This window comes from Dermacentor variabilis, chromosome 3, assembly GCF_050947875.1.
Source record: "Dermacentor variabilis isolate Ectoservices chromosome 3, ASM5094787v1, whole genome shotgun sequence".
NCBI lineage: Eukaryota > Metazoa > Arthropoda > Arachnida > Ixodida > Ixodidae > Dermacentor > Dermacentor variabilis.
Genome location: NC_134570.1, coordinates 57350683 through 57369518, shown reverse-complemented (window position 1 = coordinate 57369518; position 18836 = coordinate 57350683). Strand labels below are relative to the sequence as shown.

Sequence of the window (18836 nt, the reverse complement as noted above, 5' to 3'; positions counted from 1 at the left end):
CCTTTCATGTCGCTCGTAGGTGTTAGACGTTCCAAACTTAAGAAATAAGCTCATCCACGTTTTATTCAAATACAATTTTCACTTCAAAACTTAAGATGCACAAAAATATTTGCAAGCAGTCACATGGAGCCAACCGAGCCAACCGTAGCACTGGCTGCAGTCATCACCTGCAAGGACGAGTCGCACCGGTGAGGTCGTCGGTGTAGTACAGGCTGAACTTCTCCGCTTCTACACGCGCCAATTCCAGAACTTTTTCACGATGGCTGGTGGTTTTGCGACCACACTGTACAACGGTGTCTTCAAGAGATCCTCGACATTTGCGTTAGCCGCAATTGTGGGCGCATTTTTCGTGGAGCGCATCACGGACATCACAGCGAACACGATCTTCGAGTCGGTGAATAAAGGGGTACGTCCAAAACTCCATACATTACTTACCTCAGAGTAGTAAAGGGGCCTCCAAGTAACCCGCCTGTCAGCCTTGAGTCGCGCGGACCGTTTTACGTTTGCCCTACGTTATTGGTTGCGACCCACTGCACCAGTCAAAATACGCGGCTTGATCGTTTCATAGCTGGACTGTACTATACTTCAATAGTCGGAATCTTGCCCAGCAGAGCTCTCCTATGCCACTGCATGACGCAAAGGTGCCTCAGAAGTCACAGCCTATCTGGATATTATAAACTTTTCATATGGAGATTTGATAGGAAAGGGCACTAGTTCTGCTTCTCAGTAGGGAGCATAGCTCGGCGCCAATAAATCGTTTTATAGTTCTCGGAGCTTTCTTCGAAACGTACTCGATGCATAATTGCTGTAATTTGTAAGGTTGTGCGAGGGCTTGCATTTTTATTCTACCAACTGAATGTGCACTTACCGCTGTTTCGGTATCACTAAGTTGCAGAACAGCATTATTTGGTTCCCGGCATTAGCTGCGTCAGCGCTGCATTTCGCTTAGACGTCGAAGTGCGCATAAAGTGTTTTTTTTTTTTTTCCAGGGTATACCGGAACATTGAACACGCCATTTCTTTTTATCGAGCGGCGCGGGCCAAAATATGAGCATTGCTACGAGTGAAGTTTCAGAAAATTTGAGAAGGGATGCTTCAAAAATTGAAAAAACAACTCAAGTCGCTGTATATCTTCCGTTATCAGGTCATCTTCGTGCATTGGTATGTCTGCTAATTGCGTCTGCCGTTATACAGGACGATGTGGTAACCGACACAACAAAATAGTGGTAGTAAAGTGACATGAAAACAAAATAACACATGTTAGGCTGCTGTGCTCCTCACACAATTTTTCTTGCATTATTTTTACTTGCAGAAGCTGTGGAAAGATATCAAGGGCCAGTACGAGTAGAAGCTGCATCGGTCGGCGTAGTACTTGGAAGACCTTGGAATGGCCTCTCCACCATTGAAAAGCGGATTGTAGGCCAGCCGATTTGAACACTCGCCTGTTTAATAAGTAAAGATGTGATATTCACATTTAAGCTTGGATGTTTGCATTTTGTCATTCTTGCAACACATCTATGCTGTGCTGGCAGACATATTTAAGCCAAGGAAGGGAATGAAGCTGGGTTGGTTTCATCACTTGCATGGAGAACACCAGCAACTTCAGACAAGACGTTTTCACCATGTGTGCAGGCTAACTGCCATCAACGTTACTTTTATGTCGGTCATTGCTTGACAGATTGTCGAATTGACTCATTCCAGTTCATGGAAATCAGTCCATTCCGGTTAAAATCCTGAATGAGAAATTTTTCAAAATATTGTATGTTCATACATATAACTGAAGAAAGATTAGAAAAGAGAGCGAATGTATTTTGTAGAGGAAGTTTCATCAGCAAATCAAATAAGTGGTCCTCGCAGTGACCTGACATTTTTGCACTAAAGAGAGAGAGAAAGGCATCCTCTGCAGTCTATGCCAATGTGAGTACTAGGAGTATATATGCTGGCTGTTCTCAATGATTCATCACATTCTCACCAGTGCATTGTTTTTACGGCCGCTTTGGGGCTCCAAAGCAGACTGCTCCTAGGTGCTCTTTACCACAACAGCTGTACTAAGCACTGCTGACCTCTGATGCGGAGCTGGCACAGCATGACGTGATAAACAAAAATTACGGATTACTGGCTAAAAAAATGTTTCAAAGGTGCTGCCTGTCCATGCGAGGCGAGGTGTACGCAAGGTAACTTGTGTTGCATAATCACTGATAATTAAATTTCAAAGCAAAAATTTGGGACTCCAAGGCAGGTTGCGTTGCCGATTGGTACCGAGGATGCCACTGCATAATAACTGCTGTGAAACAACTTTAACAGTTTCGCTCTTTCGCTTTACGACTCGCAGGCGGAGTGACTAGGAGTAGGGTATAGTTAAAGTTTCATCCCTGGCCAGCTTGCACATCATTCTCTGTAGTTCATGTACCTTTAGTGGCTTTACAGCTAATTGAATTTTGTGTTAGAACAGTGAAGCATATTCAGGGCCATGACACTTGCTACGGCTGCCAGAAAGTATTGTTATATATAGAAGCTGGTGTATGGATATTGGTTTGAGCACCTAGCTCAAATTTTTTTCTGTTTTGCTTGATGTACTGCACATTCTGCAGAGTAATCAACAGACTCTTGGTGATCAATGCCTTGGGGCTAAATGGCTAGCTACGGGCACAGGTGACTGTGCCACTTATACCTCTTGTAATTGAGCGAAGCCAATGGTGAACAGAAGACCAGAGGGCTGACAATGCAACACACTAGAAATCCCGGCAATGTTCTACCTGTGCTACTTGATTACATACTGCCCTTGCTAGAAATATACAATGTCCCTTAGTGCGTGGTATACCATGTTTACCATAAATTGTTGCATCTGCGTGTTTTGAGTACACATTATCGTAAGAGAAGTTGATGTGAACACAGTTTAATCTCAATACAGTCGAACCCAGATACTATATCAAATCTGAAAGGAAATTATTTGTTATATGGGAGGTACAATATATCCGGGCTAGAGTGTATTGCAAGTTATTGCATATAAGGGAAACGAATCTAAAATGTTTATCACCAGCATCAGCTTGCTGTGAATATACAATGTAACAAAGGTATTTCTGTGTTGGGTGCCACTTTATTATAATGAGGTCTAAGTAATTCTTTTGTGCAAGGTTTCCTTTTGGCTACTTAAGGCAGTTGCATGATGCAGAGTACACATTGCTGTCGCACCTACTTCAATTATTTACATATCCACAAGGTCTAATGCAACCAACTAGCTATGGGAAGTACTTTTTCGGTGGTGCTAGTGTAGGTAGCCTACCTCCACCGAACTATTAAAATGTTGGCCAAAATTAATAGCTTTGAAGAGTGTTGCTAGCATGGTGGTCACTGACAAGCCTCGTTGAAAGCAACAAAAGTGCCACTGCATTTAAAATTGATCTACAAAATCTTCGGAACAGAAAATCTTCCTGTAGTTTCTGTAGTAATTGTAACATTTTTGCTGAGTTCTTGGAGAATTTTTCGTTTACCAGTATACAATTCAGTTACAATATGGCACACCCTGCTGCTTGGGGCATTTGCAGGACGTTTAACAGAAACTTTGCAAAGACGCCATCTACAGTGAGGCGTCACACTGGACATGTGAAAGTTGCCATTCCAGGATATCGCCACATGCCATAACTTGCCTTGAACACTACGAATGTCATAATGGCAGTATTTTTATTTCGTTCACTTCACAATTGATCTTGGAACTGAGCACCGAAAGTATGACAATTCATTACTACATAAACAGGCAACATAGGTTCAGAGGCAATGTTTTTTCACTCATTAAATTTATACTGCATGCTCTTTTTTTTTTCTAATATATATACAGAAATCACCATCTTGAGAAAGATGCCTGGACTGATGGTATGCAATGGGTTATTAGATTCAGTGTGTGATGATGATGGCCTCCTTGATGCACTGGTCCATATTACCAAGTTGGTGCAGTGTTGGCAAGTCTTCTCATGCGCCTGAAATGAGAAAAAGCAGAAGGGGGGGACGTGATATAGCTGTTATACCTGCTGTGCATTGCATGCCTCCTCATTTGAAATACTCTTTCCAGTTATGTGCAGTAGCGCCATATCTACAGGCAGGTCATTGCTGCATGAAAGCATGGCAAATGAAATTTGTAAGCTTATGGAAGCACCAATTTTCTGGTTCGAAGCGAATGTTTTGAATAGTTACAGGATTTGCATAAGACTTTGACATAAGAACCAGATGTTGAGAAATCTAATAAAGTTGGTGCTTACAAAAAAGGAAACGGATTCATCTCTGAGGTTTGCTTATTTTAAAGGTTCCGTTACTCGTAAATTTTAGTGCAAAATTGCAAGTTCAACATTTCTAACGACACCAGTAGCACAGAAAATTTGTCTACAGGCTCTTGCTTACTGTTGTGCTTCAGTCTGTTTAAAATTTCATATTGGTTAAAGGGTCCCTGAAACGGTTCGGACAAATTTTGTAGACGCGTAGTGTACAGCTACAGTAAATCCTTCACATCACAATTTGTTTGAAGTGTTTTATATTAAGAGAGCTACGGACGATTACAAGTTACCCTTCTCCATAGCCATACATTTCCTCCTCAACTCGTTCGCCGAGTGATCGGGGCTAAGCACCGCCTTCACTGGCTCTGCGTCATAATGGAGCGTCGTGCTGTCTACTTCCAGTTGTCTTGTAGCCAGCGTGTGTGAAGCCGCTCACACCTCTCCGCCAGCTGCCTAGCAGTCCATCCCAAGAGAGAGCTATTGAAGCAGCGTGCGTTGCGAACATTCTGTCGCAGTGCGAAGAGCGCCTGGTATTCGTGTAACCACAGGCAATCTGGGAGTTTCGATGGATTGGTGGAGGCTTTAACTAAAGCCCCTCCATGCACACTGCTATTGCTGTGATGAAGGAGCTGTGATGAAAGAGGAAGATGAAGGTAAGTAAGTCTTCATGGTCGAACCACTTGGTGGCCCAGAGCTTAAAAGGGCTGTGAGCAACCCCTCAGGCTTGGTGAAATAACATAGTCCGTGGATAGCATATGCTGCTGTGAACATCTCAGCCAAGTTTTGCTGTCATATGCGGTACGCGGAGCTCGCAAGCCGATCGTCAACTCATCTTTCTCTCAAACGCTCTCTTTTTAACAGAAGGCCTTGTCCTCACTCTCTTCTGGATGCTTTATTTGATCACCGGATGCTTCACTTCGTCATTCCCTTAGACGGCTGCTATTGGCCAATAGCCAACATCAAGCTACGGTCGGCTACATGGTGTAGATACCACGGCTGCCATGGGGTGCAGCCATGAGTCCACTGGCTAAACGCACTGCGGCTCACTCAGGACAGCCGCATCATAGGCACCAAAGGTAGAAGTCAGGGTGTTGTAGGCACGCCCCGCTGCGCCGTAGCCTTTGCAGTGCAAGGCACTGAAGAAGGAACAGGAGCACAGAGGAGGCTGTGTTTGAGTACCAATAATTCTGTTGAATGCATCGAAGTACTTTTTACAGCAAAGGATTTTTCAAGTAGCCTATCTTCACTTCAAATGCCTTTCCCCACTTCAATAAAATGTGGTTCAGGGCCCCTTTAACCCGTTCCATACTGCAAGCGCACAGATTAACACGGTAGGCAAGCGCCAATGATCTCGAGCCTCATCACTGATGAGCAAACTTTCTGTGACGGCGACGGTTTGCTGTCCGCCTTGGCTCTTAGGCCTAACCAATGCTGTTTAGTCTGGTGTTGGCCACTAAAGTATAGTTAAGTGCCGCATAGACACAAATCTATTCAGAGCAGCTGTATGGGGCTCAGGAAAGCCGTATGGCCACTGCAAATAATAATCCAGCAGATGTAGAAATCAGTAGGCAAATGTAAATGAATTCGTCTTTGCCTTGGCTGGGCTATGAGCTATGCAATGCAATTTTTGCTCACTAAAAGTGAAGCTGTCATTTACACATCTTTTAAAATTTACTAGTATATTGTTGCATGCACCACTTTTTTTTTGCATTGAAGAGTTAAATTGGGGTGCCAATTTTATGCGAATTTCGACTTGTGTGATTTCACAGCAGCGCTGATTTCCCCTGGAGGTGTGGTGTCACGGCAGTGCAGCCTGCGCAGCCATAAAACCTCCTTTAGGGCAAAGGTCTGCTCCATTAGCATCACTGCGGTGGTGCAGAACAAAGCCACTGGCGGAAGATACGACATAAATAATTCGTGCATCTGCGAAAGGAGACTGTTTTTACAAAGATTTGGACATCATATGGAGTTACACGCAGACATTTTCTTTCCCCGCGATGTTGTAATTTGGGGTGCAGCTTGTATGTTAAAAATATGTATATTCATTTGTTTCGAAAACTTTGAATACTAAAATTTACGCCTAAGCAAATATCAAATAGCATAATATTCGATTGAATGTTTGCACAAGCCTAGAAATTTGATCACTCAATACCTCATAGTTGGTTCAATTGAGCCTAACGATGGCTACAAAGAGGAAACATTTAGTGACATGCAAGCTTTTCTTGTTTCCTAGTGCCTTATCAAAAATGTGGACATTAGCGCGGAAGTTACAACTTTGAACGGTAGAATATAAGTGATTGCATTTGAGCTCACTCAATCATTCACTTGCTCGAGCTTGTTGGCATGTTTCGTAGCTCAGTTGCCATTTATGGTGATTAAGGCAGGAGGTGAAGAACATGCCAGTGTCGTCAGACAAGGATGCAGGAATTGGACGGGGCACAAGTTATGCAAGGTAGCAATCTTAGCGAAACTGGAACAATGTTCTCAACAAGAACAGGTAATTCATTTGCACGGTGGTAAAGTGCAGGCTGTGTCGGCAATGCTTACCGAGTATTCCTGTCCTGGTCGCGAATCTTCTTTTCCATCTCTGCATCTGTAAGAGTCTCCAGGAATGGGCACCACTGGTCGGCCTCAGTCTGAGTACGGAACGGAAGCTCAACAGTCGGCAGTGGTGCCTCGCTGGACCAAAGAAAAAGAAATAGAGGCGTACATTTGAAAAGCTTTCTTCATTTTGCAATGAACACGTGGAAACCTAGTTTCTTTGTGGCATCTATGTTCTGACAACTTTATATTGGTATATTCAGCCGGTAGCTCCTTTCGTACAATTCCAAGCTGAAAGATCCAGCAGCAACTCCACCCCAGTTAAATATGCGTCAACATTTGAGGCACTGATATAGTCTGGTGTAATTTGCATGTGTAACAGGTTGAAAAATGGATGCTCTAGTCTAGCGTCATGGCGCTGTTATAGTGGCCAATAGCATTTGGCACGCTTTGGCACCGTCAGTGAGGAAAGAGAATGTGGCTTATCTCATGCCATAGCCGCTTGACCATAATGCACCATGCACTAGCTTTCCATGCCGGAATACAGTTCATGTGCATGCAAGAATATGTGCTCGGTATGTGCCTTCACCAAATAAAAAAGCGCTTGCTCGGCATCATGCATGCGCTGTGGTAATAGCCAATCGCCGCACCCTTTCCCACCCTGCTCAGCTCGCCAAACAGTACGTGGGGCAGATTTTTTTGCACACTTATCGCTGGTGCAACATATCCAACTTCATCGGCCGCTGCCTGGCACACCAGAGCAACGCCAGACAACATCTGCAAGCAATAATTCAGAACCATGCATGGAGGAAACTTCTAACGAGATTTAAGTACAGCAATGCCATTGTTGTGAGCAGGGATAAAGAATCCTGGTTGGACAGAATGGATAGCAATCCCAGTGACATTGTCCATCTTCACCTTGGCATTGTAACTTATGGTCAAACAAAACAAGGCCAGACAAACAAAAACGCAGCATTGGACGACAGCACAGGGTCAAAGGTGTGAATGAGCTGCCTTACTGCTGCTGCTTGAGCTCAGCTATGTTGCACGACTGATATTATAAAAATTCTGCGTGTTCCCACCTGTACGTGCTCCCACCTGTAACTGTAGGTGCTTCGGAGTACTCTCTCTCAGTAAAAAAAGATTCTAAAAGACAAATCGAATATGTTTGCAGCACTTTCTTAAGCAACTTAAATGCGCTGCATAATTTTAGAGTGCTTGAAAATGATCAGCTCGAAATGCTGTCAGTGTTAGCAAATAAAAATATTTGAGGGATCTTCAAATTAGGCGATTTGTTTATTATAAAAAGTTCTGCATCAAAAAAGATTGCTTTTGTCACCCTACCTGAAGGCGTATGTTCGCTGGTGCCATGAGAGTTGTCCACGGATGCTGTAGGCAATGGCGGTGACGAACTCCCCACCCAGGCCCAGCTCTGAGCAAAGCTTGAGTGCAAACTGCTCCGGGCTGTTCTCTTTCTCGGACATGTCCCATTCAAACTGGTCAACGAGGGAGATGTTGCCCACGTGAATGTTGAGCTGCATAGGAGGACAACAGCCTGCTGTACGAGCACGGTCTCAAGTGTTTTCTGCAGTCCCTACACTGACGCACTGCGGTGTGGGGAGCGTTGTAAAGCACAGTACTTCATTGTAAAACAATGCGGTACCGGCTCAGACAAGTGGCACTTTGCTGTCCTCGACTTTGACCTCTTCATTTCGCTTACCACATACGTAACGATGGCGCAAACAATTTTATCATTTAATGTTTGCTCATAAGACTCGGAGGGTTGGTGAATTTTCAGATCTAGCACAGAAGTTTCACCAATGGTGCAAAACAGTGACAACAATATACCATACAGACTTGCGTAAGGGCCGCGCCCCCAACTTGGCAGCCCAAAATTTGAAGAAAAAAATTTCTAATGGAGAAGCTATCGCGTTTGGAGCACCGCTGCCACATGCACGCATTGGCAAATTTTCGCGTGCTGCATACTTTCGTACGCCACTACTATATGGCGAGAGCTGCGCATTGACTTCTGATGCTGTAGTACATTCAAGGATCTGGGGTGTGCACAAGGAAGACTGCCCCGGCACCATTTTGACCAAAAGGTTCAGTCGCGTGTAAGAGCTGCAGCTCGCCAAAATTGTGGTAAAAAAAAAGGTGCGGCCCTTACAAGAGTCTATACAGTATATGTGCACTGTTATGCCAAGAAGGATGCTCAGCACGTCTGTTAACAGCTTTAACAGAGAGGCAATAAAGATGTGTTCAGAATAACTACAGGATATGATTCTTTCTCTTTCTTATTCCGAGTGTAACTTTGCATCACTGGCTTCAATTAAATCTTTTACCATGAGTGTTCCATTTCTGCTGTCTTGTGCACCTTTGCACACAGCTTGCTTGTAAGCCGCTGCCCAGTCTTGCCACTCAGACATTATCGACATCCTGGAGACTGGTCGGAGTATAATTTATTTTAGAAGGGAAAGTTTCAGGCCCAAACCAAATGAAGTGCCTTCTTTTTGTGACTTTATGCATTTTACTTTACTGTCTTAATGACATGATGATGATACCAGGAAAATACAATGGATACACCTACAATACATACTGCTGTAGAAGTTGCACTGCAATAACGTTGCTTTCACAACCGAACATTCACATTTCCCTATGAATGCACTGTCCACAGTGACCAATCGTGTCTCCTGGTAAACACGTAATAACTGAAACTGAGCCACTGATTCTGAAATGTGCACCCATATGCTAATACGAGGCATTTACACATACTAGTAGTGAACCAAAAAAAAGACCTGAGGGTTTTCACAACGAAAATGTGGGAGAAATGGCTTGTCATCCTATATGCCCATTTGGATGCATGTACCGTGCCTCTAGAGTTTTCTCTTCTTTGGATTACCAGTGGCTTGCATGCAGTGATAAACAAATTTAGTAATGAATACTTACGCCACTTTGAGTGACCAATGAAAGAACAGGCTTTTTATTCTAACAAACAAAGCCCCAACCAGATTTCCAAGATATACGCTCAGGGGACAGGTCCAAGACTCGCAACTTGCCTTGATGATGACCCGCTGGTCAGTCTGGTCGTCAAGCAGGTTGTCAGTCGGAAAGGCGTCAATTTGTTGGCGAATTGACTGAGATATGGCTGGCACAAAAGAGAGCGGAGGAAGGTCCAAGTCATCGCACAGGATTTCGGCAAACTGCTCCGGTGTAATCTGTGTCTCTGTAAAAGATGCCGCAAAGCTTTGTTAGAACAAAACATATTACATTTGCAAGACAACTACAATATGAGCTGCGATTCTGCAGTAAGGCAAAAGCATCTGCTTGAGAAAAAGAGCTGCAACATAGTGTGATACTTGGCAGCATTTATTCCCATGTTGTTCCTTCCTGGAAAAGTGCATAAAATTTCCTATATATTTTACTTGAGCCACACTTTAAAACATTTTCGATTAAGAATACTAACTATGGCTTATATTTCAAACTAAATAAATACATGTTGACGTGTAAGACATCAGCAGGAAGTTTTCCTACAAGTACACAAAAGTGACCTGCATGGTGATCTGAAAAATCGTTATCACCAGAGGCTCTCAAATTCTCAAATCTAGGCCACTCCAGTGCAAGAATTTGATGGTAGCCTTTAGGCTATCACACCGACAACAAGAGCCCGGCCAAGCTCCCAAGAGAACCTTCTTCAGACAAAGGCTGCTTGAAGAAATTTGACAAAAGCAAAGCAAGGTGCACAGTGAATGAGTAGGATTCTCCGATGGCAACGTTGATACAAGCTGGCAGTATGAGTGAAGCTTCGGCTTGAGGAATGAAGCATTTAGACGTGTATACAAAAAAGCTTTTATGTTCTTCGATAGTAAATAGTTAAATTATTCTTACTGGAAACTGCCTTTTATTTAAGAGCATATTTTTTATTTCTGGTGGCCAATGTCAGGATCAACAGTAACTTGTGGGCACTAAATTCCCTGAAATGTGTGAACTATTTGTATATTCAAACACAACTGTGAATTGGTTGGCAACTCATTTTACTTGAACTGAGTGCTGTTCCTAAAACGTAATGTTCTCGCAGAAATTAAAGATGATAATGTTATGCTGTTCAACATGTGCATGCAGCGTGCGAAGCTCGGCGACAGGTCAGACTCTGGTTCCGTAATTACGCCTAGCAAACAATCAAGTCATGGAGTGACATTAACCCACCATTCTTGTTCCATGTGAATGTGTCACGGAGCTTGTGGCCCTCTATTTCCATGTCAAGCCGTATGGGGACAAGCACTTCAGGCTGAGCTGAATTCTCATGCAGCGTTGCTGGGTCCAAGTCATCATATCTAAACACACCCATCCATACAAATATAATTAACTAAACAATACATCAAAAAATATTTTGGCAGCAATTCAAATAATTTAGCAGTGTTCGTAACTCTGGACCAAATGTATAACAAGCTACCTATGTGCATTTCATCAAAGCAACACTTCCTTTCTAATCAGGGGCCCTCATATACTTAATGCACAACTTATAAATCTTGTACTATGCCTTTTGCATAAAGCAACATGATAAACCACCGCCATCAATGATGGACACCTGACATTATCTAGTAGTTGTCTTTTATGTTGTTGGCGCACTTTAAGAACTAGACAATTCAAAGACAATGCTGACCAGAAAATTTTTTTCGGGACTCCCTCTTTCGCAGTTTAGCCAATCAATGTGCTCTCAAAGTGACAAACCTCAAATCAAGCAAAGTGACACAACTGGAACTCATTAAAGAGAATACGACCCCGGGACATCTTATCCTGCTTACATTAGTTGCAAACCTCAGTACACATGTGAGGAAAAGCTTACAGACCACAGGATCATAGGAAAAAATTCACAGAATATTATGATACTCCCGAATGCGAAATTTGAGTGCAGCTCTATATGTGTATTCATTTCGCGATATATTGGTGGGCACGAACAATCTGTCTCGAGCAGCACGTTGCAAACGGAGTGAAGCATGGCCTGTGCCACTGCCTCGCTAATCTCGAGATTGCGAGAGTCAGCGCATGGGTGACGCGTGAGCGCAATTCACAGCAGCCGCCACCGACAGACCTCCCAGCCACCATTGCCACGCTACGCTTTTCCTCTCACCCTTTTGCCATACGTTCTTCCTCCACTTTCCACCTCATCGTTTCGCTGCACTTTCCCCTCAGCTTTCCTCCTCGCGTCTTTTCCCCCACTGCGCTCTGCGTTCACTTTCATCTTTCACTGTGTTCGTTTGCTCGGTTACACCGTAGGACAACGCCGACGCTCGCCACAGGAACGGGGGCCTAGGAGCTATGCTCCAGAAGCAGAATGCCTTTGCAGTTCAGTCATGCAGCCCCCTAATATTGGTTATTACAGTGCAAACTTGACCACACAAACACCACAGTGTTCCTGTGAATTTTCAGCTGTGTCTCAAAGGGCTCCTCACCAGGCCCTACAGCAAATTTTGGTTATACACTGGAAGTTGTTACGTGTCCTCTAGGGAGCGTTCTGCCACAAAACATTTTCAAATCGGCTCATTAATAGCAGAGATAGAAATATTTCAGTGCCACAAACCCATGATTTCAGCAGGTGGGCTCCAGTGCCAAGCAAGGTGCTCTCTCCGCTCACCCCGTCTAGCCTTCGCAAGCGAAATTCCTTCCCTGCGTTCTCCCATATCAGACCTCGAGGATCGCGTGACGCATACGTCACAGGCGTCGCCTTAATTTTTTTTCTCCTTGTTTTTTTTTTCCCCCGGCGCTACGCATTTAGACTGCAGCGTAGCGCATGAGCTGTTGTCTCGTTCGTGCAGCGCACGATTTTGTGTGCTGTGCACAAGGAAACCTGACTAGCTGTATAATTCAGTGCTACACGACTACCGAGGCAGAACAAGCGGATCGCAGAGCATGATCACACACTAGAGCACGGAAGAAAATGGCATAGTTGCGGTACCTGGGCACGTGACCGCACGACTGTGGGAACATGCAGACGAAGCGGAAGTACGTCTCTCTTGCTTTGGTGCAAAGTAAAACAAAAAAGATGCACACATTTCCTTTGTGTGTTTTATTATTTCTATTATTATTTTAATTCGTCGATTTAAGCAACAGATCACAGAGATAACAGATGTTGTCTTGAATAATTCTCGAAGTCACGGGTCACCACGAGCGACGTCACACTGCGGACTCGAGCACGTCATCCTCTGGCGTGGAGTGCGGCGGCCGCGAGAAGGAAACACAGCATTCGGTTTGAAATTTCAGATCTTTCTGCGGCGCATAGCAATGTAATACTTTGCAGACACGACCATTATCATGCAATGCATGCTCTGCCCTTGTCAGCTCAAGAAGGCCAGATCTGGTGAGGGGCCCTTTAATAATGAAGAAACTTAATTTCTTCTAGACACCTGTGGTGCATAAACTTTTGATAACAGTTTTATATATGCTTATGTGTGACGCTGCAATAATACTGGAAATTACTATTTCATGAGTAACAGGCCAAGCACTCAGATGAGTTTATAGCCATTTGCACGGTATTATAGTTCTTGAAGCAACATACAATATTAGACAGCTTTACTTTAGTGTGCGCTATACCACTGCGTACGCAATAAAATAGCAGGTTGTCACTGCGCATGTGCAGAACGCTAAACGACCCATAGCGTATAGCGTACACACACTATTTCTCAGATTTAATGTTAGCATCTTTGGGTGGTTTCCGTAGTTTGCGTGAAACATGGCAGCGGTCCCGGCTGCCCGCTTTGAATTGAATTTGGTGCTGCTGTTGTAAAATGCACTTCGTGCGTAGCAAATGACAGTGTAAACAACTTTCGCTTAGTCTCAGGCCGCTTCGACGACAAAGTATTATGGATAACCTTGTGGTGTTTTCGAGATAGCTTCTCATTTTGAACGAGTCGAAGCCTAGTGAAAGAAACATTCGAGATGTCAGCGCCACCTATCGCTGCAGTAGGGAGATAGCCGCAACGATGACATATGGCCTTTGTGATCCAAAGATCTCGCAGGGCAACTAAAACTGTAACAAACATGCGCTGCTTAGCATACGCTATACTATAGCGTGTAGTGTACGCTATAGTTTTGTACACTATACTATAACTGTCTATCAGCGTCACTGAGCCATCACTGTTGATCAAGAAATACTACTTATTAACACTACTGTTACTAAACATGTCTCAAAACACAGCTCATGCCTTAAAACAGCCCATACAGATAACACACTTGTTCGTCCCCATATTTGCATATAGCTTTTTTCCAATTAACTGTTGATGTCTTCATTTGAGATTGCCACTAATAAAGACAAGCTGCATGCATGCACGTAAAAAATAAACTGTACATACAAAAGTGGAAATGTGCGTATCTTCTTATGTGCTATCCTATTCCGATTGACAGGTGTGGAGCAGGGAACAGCATCTAGATGGTGCGAACTGTTTGGCAGAGTTGGCATCCATGTGGAGCCACGCTTGGATTTGGTTTCCCTGAGAAAAAAAAAAGAGAAAGAATGTCAGACGTGATGCCAGTGGTACACTTCGATCACTAAAGCACTTTCCTTTTACCACTTAAAAGCCAGCTTCAATTAAATTTCACTTTGGCTGAATGGTTTATAAATGTGCAGTACATACTATTGAAGGAATTTTTTGGCTATGCCATAGGAATAGTAGTCGTCTAATTTTCTTATTAAAGGGACGCTAAAGAGAAAGACCAAATCAGTTTTGATGGATAAAGCATTATTTAAAAACTAAATTTTGTTAGTTATGAAGAAATATATTACGAGAGAATAAACTGAAGATCAAAGTTAAATTTTTTTTTAAATTTCACACTGAAACACACAGCACCAGTATGTCAGTGTGACATCACGGACTTGAAAGTTATTTTTTTAATGTAGCCGAATTTTGGTTTTAGATAGTTGATGTGCCATACTTCAGGAAAAATAAACGGTGCAACACAGACGTGGACGGAGAAACTCGAACAGGACATGTACAGGATGTGTACGTGTACAGGTGTCCATCCTGTTGGATATGTTTCCCTGCTTGTGTCTGTATTACACAGTTTATTTTTACTGAAGTATTTATGTCATATTTGTGGCCATTGTGGCTCAGTAAAAAACTAAGTTTAGTCTTTGGCTCTTTTAGAATGACAATATAGTCCATCTTTACCAATAAAAGGTTAACTAGGCTCAAGCAGACACACTTCAAATCCATGGTGTGATGGAAAGTTGGTGCAGGTACTTGAAGGTGGCGTCAGCACCCATGTTTTGCTCTTGCATTTTTCTTGGTTTACCAAGCCTTTTCTCACAATAATAGTGCCTTCATTGGCATTGCAAAAGGATAACTTGCCACTACAGCTCAAATAATTGTTCTCTTTAGCGTACCTTTAGGAGCCTTTACACAACATCTTGGCAGATGACGTGACACAAATGATGTGACGCAAGTCCTAGCATGCAGTCTATCGATTTTCAGTGTGCCATGGGCACCATCTGATCTCAAATGCCATGCCAAGGAGCCATGCTGGTTCTTAACATTCTGGGTTCTGTAGCATTTCCGGTGAATGCATATGGCGGTGTTTCTTTTGTTATGGTTTTTTTTTAATTCAGCATAAAAAATGTCCATTTTTTTCAACCTTTCATGATGCACCCATTTGTATTTCAAGCATAAAATTTTGTACGAAGGCTGCAATGAACCTACACTAATATTTGAAACTAGGCTTTTTCAAGCGCACCAAAATTTCATTGCAGCTGGCCTTTAACAAAACATGCCAAGCAGGACAATCAGATGAAACACACTAGCACAGACGAAATAACACTTTTGTCACAGATTGCACGTCAATGACACTGCACTAAGTCTTGCAGAGCTTCCAGAACAAAAACTTACAAAAGTACCCATGAACCTAACAAAAGTTGCAAAAAGCCACTGGACTGAAGAGTGGCCAAATAGTGACTAAAAGGCACCAAAGTAATCCACACATTGCACAGCTCTTTGCGAATGTGGTAGGCAGTGGATAAGCAAGTAAGTTCTACGGTAACTCAATATAACTTGTTCTAGGGCTAGTTGATTGAAACATCGTGAAGCCATTGTAGGACAAATTTCACAGGACAAAGAAGAAGAGAAATGTGCGAAACGGCCTATACGAGAAAGGCAATTCAGGAAAAATGCACGAATACATTCACGGCACAACACAACACAAATTGCCCCTTGTAAAACCACTATGTACATCCGGGCATCTTCGTAATCCCCTCAGCCTCAAGCAAATATTTGGTAGAACCAAAGCTTTTCATTCCTCAGCATTGACACAGGCCATTGCACCCTGGAACGATGTTGCTGAAAGCCTTGTCTCCATCACTAACCGTTAAACACTCCATGAGAATTTTTACACTCACTTCTTGTCAAGTTAAGTGTTAAGTATTATATAGAATTTTTAGTCATTCACAACATTCATTTGTTCCTGTTTGTGCTCTATGTAATTTTGTTGTAGTACTTCTTCCCACATCACTCAATGTTCTTATTGGAACCTGTGGTGTATATATAAATAAATAAATAAATTAATTAATTAATAAGAGGCATCAATCATATCAGTGACAATTCTAGGTGTCTAATTGAAAATAAGACTTTTTTTTTTTGCTGCGATGAACCTGTCTGCCTGAGACTGTGTGCATAAAAACACAAGACTCGGCATAAATGTCCAGTCTTCTGTTTATTGTGTCTATTTTATTTGGGCTACAATGGCTTCACTAAGTTATATGCAAGTACGCAAGGTGAAGGAAGTGTTCCAAAATGAATCGGCTTCATTTGTAGCTTTTTACAGCACCAGAGTGGATGACTATTTTCCCTTTTATATCAAAGACATAACCCAACAATGATGAAATTTGACAGATATATTCCAACAATGGTCTTGCATTTTAACATCACGGACAATTAAGTATTGAGTACAGCTGGGTACATGCTGGTGTAAAATGCGGTTCTTTATTCAAAATTAAATTTTACGATAATTTTATAGTTACTGCAATTGTATAGGTAGTGGTGGTATACTCTATACTGTTAGCAACAGCAGCTGTAAACTAGGCAAGCAATACAGTAGCTGAAACTTTTATGGCTAAGGGACACCGAAAGTAGGCAAGCCTGAAAAGAGGCCAATACTTGAATGCAAGTGAACAAAAGCTACAAAAGATTTCGTGCTTTGTTCCTGTCTTGGCAGCCGGTAAGAAAAATAAGTGTTATAAAACTAGTAACAAATGAAGTTACTTCTGTATTCTAGCACAGACAGAAAAAAAATGAAATTATTAAACCAGAAGTGCAAGAACCAAAGACAGTGTGAGAGGTGGGCAACATACTAGTGTTGTTCAATCTAATTTTGCATTGCAAAGCATTTCTCTTTGGAAGCTAAAGCCTATGACATCTTTATGTGACGTCCATCAACAGGCCCTTGCATTTTTGTAACTTGGATTTTAGACTGTTCAGTTCGTAAAAATCATACTCGCATGAATGCAACACGACAGTGAATATAACAGCAGGCACATCTGGGAACTCAACGAAAAAGAAAACAAAAGTGCTATTCAATTACAATGCAAGGTAAAGGTTACCATGCAACCACTAGCCAAGGGGTTAAAACAATGTTGTAGCATAGCATAAAGCGTGATGTGCATAGACACAGGGCAACCTGCCCGTGTACTAAGGCCTGACCACCACAATGATATATAGAACTACTAGAGTGTCATGCAGCATTGCCCTCACCTTTAGTGCCTTTTCACACCTGTAGACATGTTATTTTCTCTAGGACAGACACAGGCCGCTTTACTAACACAGCTCAGCCACAGTGAAACTGAGCTCACTGCAAAGCAAAATTTGAAGTCCTTGGGCACACAATATGCAAACACTATGCTGATAGATGTAACATGTATGCATATGCAACTTGCAAATGCCTACTATGAATGCAAATACCATGGTGCATGGTATTTTATTCGTGTTCCTTTGTCAATTCTCTTAAAAGTGCATAAACGAAGCTGCACGTCCTTTTTTTTTTTGTATTTGACAAAATGGTATCCATACTACGCAGGGAGTGAGGAAAAAAATTACAGCAGAAGCCATCTCATGATGACTGTTGACGGTAATGCGATTAGCATTATTGTTCAAGTCACGTGAATATAAAAATTGTAGTGATAATTTGGGACTTCCATTGCTTCAGCTACATGTAGCATATGGTGTCTCCAATATTGGCTCACTTTGCTATGGCCCTTACTTGCCAAGGCCACCCATAAGCATGATGGCAACTTTATGACGATGCAGGGAGGACGATGGGATGATGAAGAAGGAACGATGTCGATGGAACAACAAACGCAGTATTACAACAAATTTTTGAGAATGAAAGTGGTGCAGCGATGGCGTAGAGGTAGAGCATCCGCCTCGCATGCAAGAGAACCGTGGTTCGAATCCCGGCCTCGCACAATTTTCCACTGGATAAAAAAACAAACAGAAAAAAAGATAATCCGCGTGTTGATAAAATTACATAAACAGGCCTGGAGTGGGGCCTGATTCCAGTGACCAGAACCGGTAACGCACTCCCTCACCAGAGCAGGACTGGCCACCCTGGTGCAGTATTGGCCACAACCTCCTATATGAATACAACAATCAAACCCCAGCCCTCAGTCCCCAGCAGCTGCGAAGCAACTGACCACGGCAGCAGTCAGACCTGCGACGCAGCAGAGGGTGCTAAGAATCCCTGGATCCGGACAGGCCGCCATTGGAATCTGAAGCTGGAATCTGAACCTGGCAACGTTTAACACTAGAACGTTATCTAGTGAGGAAAGTTTAGCAGTGCTATTGGAGGAATTAGAGGGCAGTAAATGGGATATAATAGGGCTCAGCGAAGTTAGGGGGACAAAAGAAGCATATATAGTGCTAAAAAGCGGGCACGTCCTGTGCTACCGGGACTTAGCGGAGAGACGAGAACTAGGAGTCGGATTCCTGATTAATAAGAATATAGCTGGTAACATACAGGAATTCTATAGCATTAATGAGAGGGTGGCAGGTCT

The 18836-nt window shown here is 42.9% G+C and overlaps 2 protein-coding genes across 4 annotated transcripts in view; one reads left to right on the top strand and one right to left on the bottom strand.

Moving 5' to 3' along the window:
- The first annotated feature begins 148 nt into the window (after positions 1-148).
- On the top strand, positions 149-1484 carry ox (ubiquinol-cytochrome C reductase complex subunit oxen). The gene is made up of 2 exons (XM_075685257.1): positions 149-406; positions 1312-1484. Exons 1-2 carry the CDS (start codon positions 260-262, stop codon positions 1345-1347), a joined length of 183 nt encoding a protein of 60 aa, XP_075541372.1. The 5' UTR covers positions 149-259; the 3' UTR covers positions 1348-1484.
- A 2179-nt stretch (positions 1485-3663) lies between these two features.
- Positions 3664-18836, bottom strand: part of Snr1 (SWI/SNF related, matrix associated, actin dependent regulator of chromatin, subfamily b, member 1) — a 34771-nt gene continuing 19598 nt past the window's right edge. For all 3 annotated transcript variants that reach the window (XM_075685254.1, XM_075685252.1, XM_075685253.1), the window contains 6 exons: positions 14152-14289; positions 11009-11136; positions 9862-10028; positions 8150-8340; positions 6812-6943; positions 3664-3973 (listed from right to left, as the gene is read on the bottom strand). In XM_075685254.1, the coding sequence (XP_075541369.1) occupies positions 3934-3973; positions 6812-6943; positions 8150-8340; positions 9862-10028; positions 11009-11136; positions 14152-14289 (796 nt within the window). In that variant the 3' untranslated portion in view covers positions 3664-3933. The remainder of the gene's footprint in view (positions 3974-6811; positions 6944-8149; positions 8341-9861; positions 10029-11008; positions 11137-14151; positions 14290-18836) is intronic.